The sequence below is a fragment of the Micropterus dolomieu genome, linkage group LG09, assembly GCF_021292245.1.
Source record: "Micropterus dolomieu isolate WLL.071019.BEF.003 ecotype Adirondacks linkage group LG09, ASM2129224v1, whole genome shotgun sequence".
NCBI lineage: Eukaryota > Metazoa > Chordata > Actinopteri > Centrarchiformes > Centrarchidae > Micropterus > Micropterus dolomieu.
In genome coordinates this window covers 2,456,799-2,471,787 of record NC_060158.1, presented here as the reverse complement: position 1 = coordinate 2,471,787, position 14,989 = coordinate 2,456,799, and the positions used below count along the sequence as shown (strand labels likewise).

At 45.9% G+C, this 14,989-nt stretch overlaps 2 protein-coding genes across 3 annotated transcripts in view; one reads left to right on the top strand and one right to left on the bottom strand.

The window, feature by feature from the left end:
- Positions 1-8,248, top strand: part of LOC123976716 (semaphorin-6D-like) — a 195,838-nt gene extending 187,590 nt beyond the window's left edge. The window contains exons 23-24 of the mRNA XM_046059061.1: positions 371-502; positions 1,262-8,248. Of these exons, the coding sequence (XP_045915017.1) occupies positions 371-502; positions 1,262-2,542 (1,413 nt within the window). The 3' untranslated portion in view covers positions 2,543-8,248. The remainder of the gene's footprint in view (positions 1-370; positions 503-1,261) is intronic.
- A 2,110-nt stretch (positions 8,249-10,358) lies between these two features.
- Positions 10,359-14,544, bottom strand: LOC123976589 (zinc finger and SCAN domain-containing protein 12-like). 2 transcript variants are annotated; one of them, XM_046058891.1, is made up of 3 exons: positions 14,213-14,544; positions 13,859-13,942; positions 10,359-12,428 (listed from the first exon to the last, which is right to left on the bottom strand). In XM_046058891.1, the coding sequence occupies exons 1-3, from the start codon at positions 14,409-14,411 to the stop codon at positions 11,764-11,766; spliced, it is 948 nt and encodes a 315-aa protein (XP_045914847.1). In that variant the 5' UTR covers positions 14,412-14,544; the 3' UTR covers positions 10,359-11,763. The 2 variants fall into 2 exon arrangements, with proteins under 2 accessions (XP_045914847.1, XP_045914848.1); XM_046058892.1 differs by lacking the exon at positions 13,859-13,942.
- Between the last annotated feature and the right edge of the window lie 445 nt (positions 14,545-14,989).

Here is a 14,989-nt window from a genome sequence, read left to right as displayed (position 1 = left end):
GGGGGGGGGGGGGGGGGGGGGGGGGGCTGATAAGTTAACAGCTCCTCTTCAGTCTTTTCTTCAGTCTTTGCTATCGACTGTTTCATTATGAACTCTTTCCAAAGCGTCCTTGAGCGAGAAAGTGAATCTCCCGCTGACCTCTGACCCCTCTGCTGAAATGTTTGGGACGTCCTCATTATACTGAGTGGAATGTGATAATTGAAAACCACCCAGTGAAGCTCAGGTCATTCTGTTTTCTAAAGATTAAAAGTCTCAGTATCTATATATGTATTTGTTTCACACCTCTTTTCCTCACTTTATCATCCTCCGGCGGGGAAAGCTATCAGCGCTCTGACTCCCCTTCTCCCTCTTTTGTTTCGTCTTCCTGCAGGAGGACAAACTGGACGTGTCCAGCCCCAAGATGTACAGCTCCTTCATCCCCAACGGCCGGTCAGAGTCTCACCTCCACACCCCCGGACACCAGGGCCTGCCGCTGGGAGACCCCGACCTCAGCCTCTCCCAGGTAGGACAGCCTGGTTGGTTTCACTCTAACAAAAGAAAGCTTTGTTAAATCAGCAACAACTCTGTGTCCATATCTGTAATCTGATCATCTGTATTTTAAAATCTCACATGATGTGGTCCTCACAGTCTGAAATCCACCTTTTTAAGGAGACGTTAAGTATCTTAGTGCTGAAATGATTCGTCTTTTGCCTGTTTTATTGTAAGTTGAATATTTTGGGGGTTTTGGATCGTGCAGATGTCATCTTGGGCTCCGGGACTCTTTATAGACCAGCTGATTGTTAGTTGCAGCTCTAGTCTGACTGTATTTTCCCCAGAAATGGGGAATTTGGTTTCACATTTGATCAGTAATATTGACGGATCAAAAAGCTGAAAGGTGGCTGTAGATTAGGGCTGGACGATACGAATCAGATCTTTATTTCTCTCCAGTTTAAAGGCTGATTTTTGCTCCTGAGTGAAAGTTGAAGAAACCTGATGGTTAACTGGGGTTTAAACTTTTCTTTTTAGTCAGAAAACATGAGGCCAAACAGTGGATCACATCACAAGAACATTCAAAACAGTTTTTTAATAAACATCTTAATGAAAAAGAAAAATAATCCTATTTCGTCATTTATTGAATATTTATTCCACATTTGTTATATTGTTATTGAGAATGATTATATCACGCTTCTGTGAAAAGACCACTCCGATTTCCTGCAGGGCTTTAAGACAAAAAGGTTGTTTGAGGCTCACGGGTCTAACCTCTGTTCAGTCTCTGTCTCAGGGTGACGGAGAGCTGTCGGGCCTGCCCACGCCTGACTCCACCCCGGAGCTTCCCATCAAGAACATCAAGGCCCTGCGGCACCATCAGTACGAGAAGAACCAGAACTGCAACAACGCCAAAGACAACCCCCCCCAGTCTGGGCCCAGCTGCTCCGGATCCAGTCTAGGTTTCATGGCCGTCGTTGGGAACTCTTTGACGCAGCAGGTGTTTCCCTTCTCTCATCACCACAGCAGCAGTTTCAGCAACGGCTCGGCCCACGGAGCGGGCGCTTCCTCTACTTCACTGCACCTCCCAGAGGAGAGGAAGCTGTCGAATGACGAGCGAGCGACGGCATCGGCGGCGGGAGGCGGCGGGGGGGTCCCTCTTCACCACCACTCCCAGCAGTCCCTGCCCCAGACGGTGGTGGACGTGTCGGCGCTGGACGAGCTGCTGAAACACATCCATGAGGTCAGCGCGTCGGGGACCGGAGGCATCAAGGTCCTCACCTCCACGTCCTCGTCCTCGCTGTTCCCCGGGCCCTCCTCTGGAGGACAGCATCATAATCACCACCATCATCATCATACCCACCACGGCCAGACCCGCACCCACCATTACAACCACAGCCATCACCATAGCAACCATCACAACAGTAGCGGCGGCGGCGGCGGCGGCCACCATCACCAGCAGCAGATCCCCGAGACAGAATCGGCTTCGTATTACAGCACCTCCACGCTGCCGCGGGACGGCCTCCCGAAACGCCTGGACGCAGCTACTCAAAACTCCACCTCATCCTCCGCTTCCTCCTCATCCTCCAACAACCCCACCTGCTCCACCTCCGTCCCGTCTTCGTCCTCCTCCTCCTCCTCCACGCCGCTCCAGCAGCAGGTGATTCCAGAGAGACCCGGAGGAAGCGCCACCTCTGTGACACGACACCACTCCCAGCGCCACTCCCTCATCAAGATGGGCAGTGGGGGCGGCGCAGTGCCGCGCCACCACAGCTTCAACCAGCGGGGGGCGCAGCACGCGCACTTCCTAGCCAGGATGAACACCAACAGCAGCAGCAACGGCCCCCCCGGCGCGAGTGGGACAGCTAACGTCAATACGAACGGCGAGAGCCAGCGGCCGCTGATCGGCAGCGCTTGCCTGACGCGACAGCACAGTTACAGCGAAGGACCGCATGCGCAGCGGGCGGCAATCGTCCGGAGAACGGCGTCCCTCAAACCCCAAGTCCCGCCGAAGCCGCTGTTCCTTCCGAACACAGCGACATCACCGGTGGCAGAGGCGGGAAAATACAACTACTGAGAGGAGGTGGCGCCAATCCAACATGGCTGCTACGGTCCTCACCAAGTAAAGCACTCGGAAACGTCTGCGGGGCGTGTGAGAAATGACAAAATGAGAGCGCTGATGGGACCAAAAGAGGCGTTTTGTCCCCGTCACTCCTCGTTACGACCCTTCAGCTGTGGTTCTTTTCCTGCTGCTGAGAGGACGCCGCCCGCCGCCTCTCTGAGTCACGACCGCTGCATTGTTGCTGCTTCGCTCGCAGAGCAGAGCCCTGAAAAGAGCCAGACAGACAAATAAACAAGATCTCTGACTCATTTCGCGGCGAAGGCTCAGGGCCGCTCGTGGTCTCCCCTCACGACGATCGAATCCGGCTCAGACGAGTCTGAGAAACATTCCAAAAGCGGGACGAAAGATGTTAATGATTCAAAAGTTGTCCCCAAGGCTCGAGGTGGCCTGAAAAATCTTGATTAATGCAGTTTTCTTATGAGCGCTTTGATCTAATGTCCCGGTTGTTGCACCTTGGCACAGGGCCCAGATTTCATTTGCAAAGACTCAAATAAAAGCAGGAATCGGACTGCTGCAAAGCTGACGTGAACTGAATCCTCTGGGAATTCTTTCCACAGGAGAAATCTAACAAAAATCACAAAGGTCCAGAGGGTAATTCCTCTCCGTTTGAAGTCTGTTTGTCCCTCTGAATCTGGTCCGGGAAATTGAAATTTCCAGGAGGGAGCTCAGAGTCCAAAGGGAGAAAAAAAAAACCCACAATGAGGTTTTTGTTATCGCGTCCAACGCTTCACGATGACAGGACATTCAAGAGATGGAGATTTTTGTACACTGACACATCAAAGCGAGCGAGGAGAGAGACAGTTCTGCTCCATGAGCTGTGGTATGAAATCAGAGCAGCCGTTAGTGACACCCTGACAGCACGTTCTTTTCTTTTTTATACCATATTGGTATCTGAAAACAAACAAAGCATCAACAGAGCGGGACTGTTAATCCCACAAATTAGAAATCCATGCACTCATTACACTTAATACTCATTTGTGTGTTCAAATTACTTAATTGAGTCTCTTGAATAAATAATTGCACCTCAGATGACTTAATTTACCCTCCCTTCCATGTTTTGCATCCGTCTTTATCTGTGAAGAGCTCTAAACTCTCAGAGCTGCATAGAATTTATGAACCCACGTCTGCAGGATTTATAAAACATGTTTAGCTGGATGTCAAAGAGCAAATTAAAACCGTATTGAATCCACGAGGTCCGCAGTTTCTTTTAGGTGTTAATTGAGAAATTCGAGGGGATTGTTTATCAAAAATATTACATATTATAACAGAAGGAACAGCTCACAGAGCGGAAAGAACCCTTTCTCACGACGTTCACGGACGTCTCGGCCTCCAGGTGACGCAGGACTCATTCGATTCTGTTGTTTACACTGAACATTTCTGCAGAAGCAGAGAAAGAAAGAAAAGAGAAAATAAGCAATAAAAGTTTCCAGAGCAGCAACCAGCCTAGAGCTAAAAATGACCTGTATGTCTAAGGCCCCGCCCACACTACTGCGTTCTGGTAGAGAGGCCTTTTGCTACGTTTGCACCTCCCGTCCAGACTGAAACGGCAAAAACTGAGAAGTTTGGAAACGCTGCCGACCCCGTTTTTGCTTTTTAAAACTTCGGGGAAGTGTTTTAGTGAAGACTTTGGAAACGATGACGCTCACGCTCGGATTCGGTCTCGTGAGTCATGCAAAGAAACACGATGCTAAACTTTACTAAAATATTTAGTACTTTGTGACGACTCCCAGTCTGTTTCCCGCCGCCGCCGCTTTAAACTCCCGTGTTTCATTCAGTCCCCGCTCGTTATCGGTCCACGCTAAATAAAATCTGCTGTGCTTCTTCGTCTGTAGTACTTTATTCTTTTGCCAAATCTTCTGTAACTAAAGAACAGCTGCTTCATGTTTACACCGGCAGGCGCACGCCCAGTGTTCCTGAACGGCCACCAGATGTGCGTTTTCAGTCGCTTATAGACGGAGATCAACTCTGATACGCAGCTAAAACGGTGGACAGTTCACTGGTTCCATCAGTGTTACTGAGCGTGTTGTCGTTTATAACCGTACTAAGGTTAGTGTTGTTAGAGCACATTGCACGCGCTCAGTGGGGGACACGATCTGGTGGCATCTCGCCGTGCAGACGTGCGTCTCAGATTCAGCGGAGGTGAACGGAACAGAGTTTGTGACAGCTTAGAAAAATGACATTTGTCCCAGCTTCCCCGGATAAACCACAGAGCACACAGGCGGCAGACTTTAGAGGGACGGTGTCTTCGGTAGGAAGGGATCTGAATGAAAACACTTTCAGGGATTATTATGCTGGAACGCCGTCGCTTAAATACCACAAGGGACGAGTGTGAACAAATCCTGGGTATTTCTGGTATTTCTGTGGTCGTTTGGGGGAACGTTTCGAAGCCGTCTGTGGGAGTGTTTCTTCACAGATGGTCTAAAAATACCCAACTGGGAAGGGAATGTGCTGTTTCCTGTTTCCCTGCCTGCACTTTTTTATCCTGTCTGTTCTGTTCGGGCTCCGGACCTGATGAGAGGCAAACCAAACAACTGCGGGGGGTCAAAGGTTAACAGGCGGCGGCTTGAGGCAGCGGGGACGAGCAATAAAAGTGTGCGATCGAGACAAAACACCTGTAAATAAAAGAGTGAGCCGGGTGGAACTAAATCATTCAAACAGCTGACGGAGCAGGTTTGGTAAAGTCTGATAAATGAACGGGATCATTTTTAGATTTGGAAAAGTTTGGACTGCAAAAAAAAAAAAAAAGGTCTGGAAAGTTTTCAGAAACTGTAGAGACACTCGAGCCCGGAGATCATCTCACAGGTGTTTTTTACTTTACTTCCTCTTCACTGCAAAACAATAAATAATGATTAAAACTCAGAGGTCCTAACTGTTAAAAACAGCGGCTGACTGCTCACGACTGCCCGGCCACGACACACACATGCACGCTTGGGAGATTACTGTTGTTTAATTAAGACAAAAACCACTAAACGTCCTGTTTTTAGACACGTATGCAAGAACAACGCCAACAAAGAGCACTGCAGCTGCAAAGCTGTCAGTATTCCTGAAGTTATCAGCACATCCCTCAGCTAGACATTGTGCTAAAACCAGAATCCAAATTAACTGAATTTGATCGTACCTGCAGCTGCGTTTGGACTAAAAAAGGTGATTAATTATCTGGAGGCAGATTACAGTAGTCCATCTAAAATCTGACTGGAAAAAATAACCCAACTCAGGGTCCACTTACTCGCCGTTTGCAGAGCTTTCAACTTTGTCCAACGGTCCTCCTCAGCGAGTCACGTGAAAACACATGGTTGTATTTTGTGGCGGCGATCCAAACCTGGTCCTCTCCATCTGCTGAGGAAGACCATGAGATGTGGTTAAAAGCCAGTAAATGGACTTCTATTTTCTAAGACTGAGGTTTGGCGCTAAAGGACGCCTGCTGTCCAATCAGTGTCCGTCATGTTGAAACAGAAGCATTAGCTGCAGGTGATGCGGCTTTCCAGACAGAAACCAATAAACAGCCGATGTCAGTTATTAAACTTTTCTGGATCCCAGCTGCAGGTGAACCAGATGAACATCCAGCAGCCGGTTTTAGTTTCATGTGACTGGCTCAGCTGGCCGGACTCGCTCTCCCAGCGCACATTAAGCAATAACGAAGCCACGGCGGCGATGCTGGTTGGACAAGGAGAGTTGGTCAAGCATCCCCGCCTGCGGGAGACGAGGCGAGCAGGCTCCGCACCAAATGATGCAACTTTGAGTCCGCCAGCACCAGAGATGTGTAAAAGTCACGCTGCATCGGGCGTTTTGTTCAGCAGCAGTTTGATATTGATTTCTGCTTCATGTAAAAGGGGGGATTTGTGTCACGGCGGAGGTTACATCATTCTCTCTCGTCCGACTGCGACTGTGTGATAGTTATCAGAGATTAGTGCTGCTCTGGTCACCGGGAAGAAGCTGCCTGCGTCAATCGAAGTCTAAATTAATCAGAACAGCAAATCTGATCTTCAGCTCGGCAGCAGACGGGGTGGTTTCTAAGGTCGGTTCTGTGCCGCAAAGTGAGGCACGAGTCTGCTCTTTGAGTGCAATTTAAAGGAAGACACTTCGGACCTTTTACCCCTTTAAATACAAGTTGCATATACTTGTACATTACTGCTGAACAGTTTTTCAAAACAAAAGGTTTTTAAATTCTTAAATAAATAAGTTTGTTTCTATGGAAGTCAAGATGCAGAGACTTAAAACATGAACACATGAAACTCTCATTTCTGTGAGTGGCTCTGCAGTTGGTGAAAGCAAAAACAGATTCCTGATGATTTTAACTTTTATTTTGTTTCCGTATTTTGATAAATAACATAAACTGAAGTGACAGAAGGCTGAGAGAAAAATTAGCATGTGGACCTTTGAATTAACGATAAGTACTAAAACGTTAAATATTCTGATTGAACTGACAGAAAATGAACTATCAGTACTTTTGATGGTTGATTCATCATGTAAGTCATTTTAAAAGCTGACACGTTTCCAGCTCCTCTAACGTACGAGGCTGCTGCTTTTCTCTGTATTAACTGAATCTGTTTTTGGGTTTGGACAATAAAACGCCTCTATATATTTGATGAGCATGTTTCACATCTGTTTGCAGCCTAAAACATACTGAATCCACAAAAGATACACATTCAAATCCCGATTTAGAGAACAGTACGGCTGCGTATCAAACTGCAGTACTTTTTAATTTTTTTTTGTCCACAAATCGTCTAAATACTAAATATTGGCATTGAATGTCTGGTCAAATCTGTAAACTACTTGGATTTTTCTTCCTTCAGGTAGTTCCTGATTCAAATTTGCCACTTTTATACTGTGTTTTGTTCAGAAAAAGTTCTTCTACGACTATTTAGACGACATTTAACATTTGAGAGTTTCTTTGGTTGAATGAAAAGGGTTTGGTGATATCACTTTGGTATCAGTACAGAAACTCTGGTGTCCAATAACTAAAGATTTCAAATGAGACCCAGCGATTTACGTTAAAGCAACTTAAATAAATAAAGTACCTGGATGGTCCTTTAAATCCAGCAGGATTGTTGTCAGGCTGCAGATACAGACGGCCAGGCTTTTCTCAGAAGCTACAATGGAGAGAGGGCATGAGAAGAAACATCAGGTCAGTATTTTTCACTAGAACTCATCTTTTATAAATATTTTACACTGAAATCCCAGTGTGGTCAGGTCCTAAAAGACGACTGGTCTGCACTCACACAGTCAGAGCAACAGAAATCTCCATCTGTTATGAATAGAAACTGTCAAAGGGGTGTTTTTTTAAAAAGCTGCTGTTCCTTTACGGTCTGACTCTTCATTGGTCCTTTAGGAATGTTTTCACTGGGTGCTACAACGGGGACGCTACGGAAAATAAACTCACGGCTGGTTTTATAAAAAGGCTTTTTGTATGAGGATGCACTTGTAACCTTGGAAATACGTTTGTTTATTCATTTCGTGGTTCTGGTTTCCCGTCCTCTAAACGTGATTCTGCCGGAGAGACTGGGGGCAGAGACACTGTGACATCACTGATGATGGACTCACAGCGCCACCCGGTGGGCCACACCAGAACAACAATGTAATAATGTCAAAAGCTATTATGTTACCTTACTGCTATTAATTACCAATGTGGATGACTGTGTAAATAAAAGCTACTGCGGAATATTTCTCTGAGTGATTCTTGTTTGTGTCAAGAGCAGCAAGACCATTACAACCAGTTATACTCTGGAAGTCTGTGAGATGTACCCTGATGTACTGGATATGTTGACGCAGTCCCAAAGGGATCAAGGGGATCTTGAGGGATTTCTAGTAGTCCATGAGGTTTTATGGTCCTGAGACCCATCAGAAAGTTCTACTGTGCCCTGAATGTGTCCCGAGAGTGTTTGAAAACATTCAGGAGTCTTGGAAGGGTTTTCAGGCCATTTCAGGAATCCTGAAACAATTCTGAGATTCTTTAAAATTTAAGAGGACCCTTGATTCCTCTTTCAGGACCCCTGAAGTTGTTGCAAGAGTCTTTGAGTGTATTTAAGGAGTCTTTCGGGTGCTCCAGAAGTGCTTTGGATGTTTTAAAGTCCAGGAGTTCTTGAAGACATCCCAGGGGTACTTACAGGTGTCCCAAAAGGGCTCAAAGGAGTTTCTGGAGACCAGTAGTTCTTGATGGAGATCCAGAAGTCCTTGAGTGGGTTCGCAAGTTCTTGAGGTGTTTCAGGGTTCTGTGTGTGTCCCAGGGTTACTTGAAAGAATCCCACAAGACTAGTAGTTCTTGATGGAGATCCAGAAGTCCTTCAGGGTAAGGGGAGTCTTTGAGGTTATTTCAGGTATCCCTTGAGGCGTTCCAGAAGTCCTTGAGTGGGTTCGCAAGTTCTTGAGGGGTTTCCAGGGATTTGCATGTCCCAGGGATGCTTGAAAGAATCCCACGAAACCAGTAGTTCTTGTCGGGGATCCAGAGGTCCTTGACAAACTGAACAAAGGGAGTATTTTCCTCCATAACCAGTCGGTTACAACGAGCAGCGTATTTTATATTCTGCTCTCATTGTCGGCAGATTAAGCACAAAGCTCTGCTGGTTGATGGAAATGTTTCTTTTCATTTCAATTTTAATTTTAGTCAACTGAATCATGGAATATAAATGAGTTTTTCATCCCTCCTGAGACAAAAAGTTGAAATACTGTTATCCAGTGCTGCTCTGATAGAAGTTCCACCTGACATGTATTCAAGTCAATTTTATTTAAATAGCCCAATATTACAAGGGGCTTTACAATCTGTAGAGAACATCATCCTCTATCCCTAGACTCTTAATTAAGGGAAGGTTCACTGATCACTGACGGGGTTTCGCTAGCTTTGGAAGGTGCTCCACTGATGATGTGTTTCTTGGAGGAATTATCGGCTGCTTGAAACGACCTCTAGGAATCCATGAAGATGTTCTACAGGTCTTTGGTTTGTCCTTAGTTTTTGTGAATGTAGCAGGGGACCCTGAAGTTCCAGGCGTCCTTCAAGAGATTCAAGCACCTTGAAAGGTGTTCAAAGTGTAAAAGAAGAAATTCCAGAATGATTCAAACCTTCAACAAGGTTCCTGAAATTTTTGTGGGGTTCAAGGAGGTCAGCAACCCTGGTACATAGTGTACGAGGGGCAGAATGTAAAACCACCACGAGTAAAACAATATTTTATGTTGTGTTTTTATAAAAAGGTTGCATCTAATTACTGTTATTGTAAATAACATGGTGCAGGGGTTTTCTGGTCACTCCAGCTAAATTTATTCAGATAAAATATGCATTTATAAATTGTAATTGTGTGACTGTTTCTCTGCAGACCTGCTGCTCAACACTTTCTTTTTTATATATTCATTAAAAAGGGAACCTGCAGTGTTTTATAAAATTATAGCAACTGAAATAAAATCATATTGAATTGTGTTGATTAATATGAACTTCTTCCTCATCACCATGTGGGTCAACCAAGATGCCATTTCAAACAAAGTGCTGTGCTGCCATCTGCTGGTCTGAAATAAGCAGGTCAAATAGTTGACTACACTGATCCATGTCTTTCTTTTCCAACAGGCCCAGAATGGAATAAAACCCAAAGAGAAAATTTAAAAATGAAATTCCAACATTTGGCCTTGTGTTCAAATGTACGATTACAAACTTATAATTTAACTTATAAACAAAATTATATTTAGATCCTGATTTTATGCCAAAAGGGAGAAAGCTCCGATGACATTTGCATGACATTTCGACTAATTCTGCAGTTTTATGCAGGAAAAAAACAAAGAAGCTCAATAGTTACCTTATAGGTCAGGCAGAGATTTTACTGATAGATGATAAATACAACAAAATCCAATCAGTTCACAATCCATCCCACCGTTACCAAAAGTCGCATAATAGTTGTGTTGAACAGGGTGGAGCTGTGGATATAAAGGCTGTCAGCTGTCGAGTTTTATTTCAGAGTTTTCATAATTTACAGCGACCTTTGTATAAACCAGCTCTCACCTAATCAAACCTTATTTAACACGAGTTTAGTGTCTTAACAGAGATGATCACATATTCCATGCTGCAGAAACAAACGAGCTGCTAACCAAACCTTCAGTCCTGTGTTGTTGCTTCCAACTGCAGACCCCTCTCCTCGGGCCCCTCGGACCAGTTCCAGTTCGCCCCTGCTGGTCTGTTAAATTATTCACTCACTTATTAATATCTGAATATGATACAGCAATACAGGCACGATCTGTGATCAGCCATAGCATAACTAAATAACCGAAGACATTCTTATAGACTAACTTGTTGGAAAGCACCACAGTAACCTTCAAGCTAATGTTGGCTAACTCGCTAACCTCTATGGGAAATGTCTCAGCAGCAAAGTAGCGCCCCTGCCAAACTTTTAAAATTGGCCACGTAGATCTAACATGAGTGAAGCTTCAGGCATCTGTGCTGCTTATTTCTCACCTCAAATGTGTTCAGAAACAGATTTTGGTGGACTGCTAAGGTAGCCTACCTCATACGACAAACGCCATTGGCTCACGGACACTAGGGGCCTCAGGAGGGGGGGACTGCAGTCGGACTCATTAGGAGAAACAGCTCCGATGGAAGAACGTGAAAACTTTCCAATCTTTCAATTCTTTAATCAAAACACGGCTGGTGGATGTTTTTTGTGCTACAGACTTCTACGCTGCCTGACTACCTAAAAAACTGAGTGGACACAAGTCAAACACTGGTAAGTGTAAAAGGACAGCACCGTCTCCTCCAGTGTAAAGTCTGTTAAAATATATAATATATAAAATTACAATATAAAAGTCTCTTCTTCCTGGTCTCGGTGCACGATGTCCACACTCACGTGGAGAAATATAAAAATCCATTTATATTTTGAGAGTTTCCCGTCCATTTATCTTTGAAATCCAGTTCTTCCTCCTCTGCTGGCAAACAAAATGGCGAGACCAACACGGCCTTCTTCTGCTCCGTTCTTTCTTTTAACCAGTTTTAAAAACCTCTGAATTTGTTCTGGTTTTTATTTTGCAGCGTCTCTGAAGGAAAACGAACAACTCTCACTGAAATGTAAAAAAGGAGGAGGAGCAAATATTCATCTTTATCCAGACAGCGTTGACACGTCTTGTGTTCATGCGACCGCTATGTGCTGGAAACCTCCTCTGCCAAAGGTCTGACGGTCCATCCCGCTCTGAGTCCTGGTCCCACGGTCTCAGCTCTGCTTCAGTCCCGTGTGTGTGCGGATGTGGCGTTTGTAATTCGAGTTGTCGCTGAACCTGCGGCCGCACTCGTCGCAGGAGTACGGCTTTTCACCCGTGTGAATCCTCAAGTGTTTCTGATAACCGTCGAACCGCGTGAGCCTCTTCCCGCAGATGTCGCACGTGTACGACTTGTCGGCTTTGCTCTCGACCTTGCGGTGCACCTGCACGTGTTTGGCCCAGTGGCCGCGCTGAGCGAACGCACGGCCGCAAATGGTGCAAATGTACGAGTCCACCACCTCGGACAGCGGCGCGTCCAGTTCGATGCAGTCCGGCTGGCCGTTACCTGAAGCCTGATCTGAAGCTTCAGGGGCGTCCTCGCCGAGGTCAGAGCAGGTCTGCGGCACCGAGGTGCCCGGCTGGGGGTCCAGCTCCGAGTCGTCCAGGTCCTGGCACGGCCGCGTTGAGAGCGAGGAGGTCATGTGGTGGTTGTCCTGCGCGTTCCTCACACCGCCGCTCTGGAACAACACGAACTTGCCGTCGTTCTGCTCCGCCGTCTGAGGCGTCTCCTCCCGCTGAGGCGGCCACAGCTCCTCGTCCTCGTCCTCCTCTTTGATGGGAGGAGGTTTTATCTGGTTCAGGTCCAGACTGGAGCTCCACTCCTGCTGCTCAGAGAGAGCTGCCAACCACAACAAAGAGTCAGGACATGTTGAAAAACTGCAGCTGGTTGTATTTTCTCCAAGAAAAACTTCAAATGTTCTAAATTTAAATAAGATCTGAGCCTTTTTTCCTTTTTGCATTCCCTCAAAGCGTGCGCTGACCCAGTACTACCGTTTGATTTCAGGGATACTGTATCTTGATGCCGTGACGTCCCACTGCGTGCACGAATCCAAACTGTGCTCACATGTGACACAGCAGACCTCTTTCTAAATCAATCAGTTGTTTAATATGTGAGCTTGTATGACTTTGCCATGCCAGGGGCTCAGCGGGGCTTTAAGCTAAACGCCAACATGCTGATGTTTAGCAGGTATAATAATTAACATGCAGTTTAGGCCGAGAGTTTAAGGTTAACTTTAGAGGTCATTTGTAAATATGGTGTGGGAGCGTTGCACCGTACAAATCTTTTCACCGCGAGGCTCCATGACGCTGCTGACCCCGGTTTTGGTTTTAAACTTAGTTTTAGTGCGGACAGGTGATAACAGAGGACGCTCACGCTCGGCTCTCTGATTGGCTCTTATCAGTCATGCAAAGCAGAAACACGATGCTGCTGACAGAGTTTTAGTTTTGGTGTTTTTATTAAAAGATTTTGTTCCGTGTCAGTAACACTTCTACACTTGTACTGTGCATGGCGGCGTATTTGCTTTTCAACGACTCCCCGTCTGTTTCCCGCCGCCACAGTCTCTTTGTGCTCCCGTGTTACTTTCAGTAACAGCTCCACCTCGCTGTCGGTCCCTGCAGACAAATCTCTGGCGTGGTTCTTCTTCTCTAGTAGAACTTTCGCCAAATCTTCTGCAGCTGCAGGGTAATCTGCCTCCTGTTCACATGCCCAGTGCAGTGAACGTCCACTAGATGTGCGTTTGCAGTCATTGTAATACAGACAGAGATTAATTCTGATACGCAGCTAAAACGCTGCTGTGGACGCAGTGCCGGTTCTCTCAGTCCTGGCAGAAATGTGTCTGAAGGTAACGGGGCTTTTAATCTAGCTGACTTAAACTTTTATCAGCCAGTTCTGATGTAAAACCATAATACTGTATTTTGTTTAGGCAAAGTTCTTGTTCTTGTTCAGCCACTTAAACAACATTTAAGGTTTGAAAAGTTTGAATTCTTTTGCTAAACGGAGAAAAAACTGTTTATATTCCTCCTGAAGTATCGATGAAAGTACCAACTGTAGACATATTAAAGGGCACTAGAGAAAAAGCCATATATATCTAGCTTTGTCTACAATAGGACATCTCTTTGACAACTTATAAAAACTCCTTTATTCCCACTGCAATATCTATTTTAAACAAGGACAAATAGACTGACACTACTTTTTAATGAAGCTGCACACATGCTCTTATTTACTGATGGCTCTAGCAGTGTTGTAATTTAGTTTTTATTTAATCTTACATGGGAGTGTGTTTTCTGATCTGGCTCTGGGGTCTGCTGATGGCTGGAAAGGGTTAAGGCTGCAGGCGCCATGTTGGGGCAGAGCTGCACAAACAGGTAAACACTTATTTTATTATTACTGACAACAACACTTAAGAAACTGCTCTTTAACCCTGAAAAAGCAGCTGCTTCCTCTTGTTCTGTGGGTTGCTGAGCACACGACCTTTGATAAGTTAAGTTTGTGGTTTCAGTTAAACATGTTTAATTCATCCTAACTGTTGTTTAATCCAGACTGTGTCTCCGCAGCTTCACTCTGCGGCTCGGTGTGTTAAACTGCAGCCTGAAGCCGTCAGATGACAGAAACCAGGGACTCACCTGAGCTGTTCACCTGCAGAGAGATCTGCGGCTTCTTGTGGAGGTCCAGCAGCCGGCGCTGGCGCTCGATCTCCAGCTTGGAGCGGGAGATCTCCTCCTCGTACTCGGCTATGGTTCTGCCGAACACGCCGAAGATCTCCTCCGCGGCCTCGGTGAGCCGCTGGTTGATCAGCAGCCTCAGCATCTCGATCTTAGACATGTTGGCGGACCTCTGGAGACCAGAACAACTAAAAGAACGGGAGAAGTTCGCTGCCCGAAGCGTCGCGGTCGCTTGTTTACTAGCTACACTTCCAGGTGAAAGCCTGGACGCATGCGCAGTGAGCTTTTCGCGGTGGATTTGCTGCCGCCTGCTGGACTGGAGTGCAAATGTTTAAAACCTGCAGCTGCTGTGCAGAGCTGTGCAGGCTCCTGGCGGGAGGTAACACTATGCTGAGAGAAGACATGGATGCAGATCTCTGCAGGAAGCAAACACCATCTGTTCAGGTCCTTTGCAGACGCTGTGCTGTGCACGTGCTCACCACGTAACGTTTTTTGTGCTGAATCTCAAGAAATGTTCATAAAAGATATACCTATAATCATTTATCACCACTGATGAACAACACAAAGATTATGTTTTTTAAACAGAGGTGCATGCAGAACTCGGCACAACACCTGCTCTAATATTCAGATAAATTATCATAAAATCAATATCCTCAGCTACTGACACAGTTACGGAACACATTATTGACCTTTTCAGTAAACCTAAATCTAATTAATGTTATTTAAACCTTTTTGAGT

What these genes read in the sequence shown, in the direction of transcription:
- LOC123976589 (XM_046058891.1), bottom strand. Translation starts at nt 14,411, where the DNA reads ATGTCTAAGATCGAGATGCTGAGGCTGCTGATCAACCAGCGGCTCACC. An exon ending in TCTGCAGGTGAACAGCTCAG is followed by an intron (nt 13,943 to 14,212) that starts GTGAGTCCCTGG and finishes CTGTTTGTGCAG; the next exon opens with CTCTGCCCCAACATGGCGCC. An exon ending in ATCAGAAAACACACTCCCAT is followed by an intron (nt 12,429 to 13,858) that starts GTAAGATTAAAT and finishes TGTGGTTGGCAG; the next exon opens with CTCTCTCTGAGCAGCAGGAG.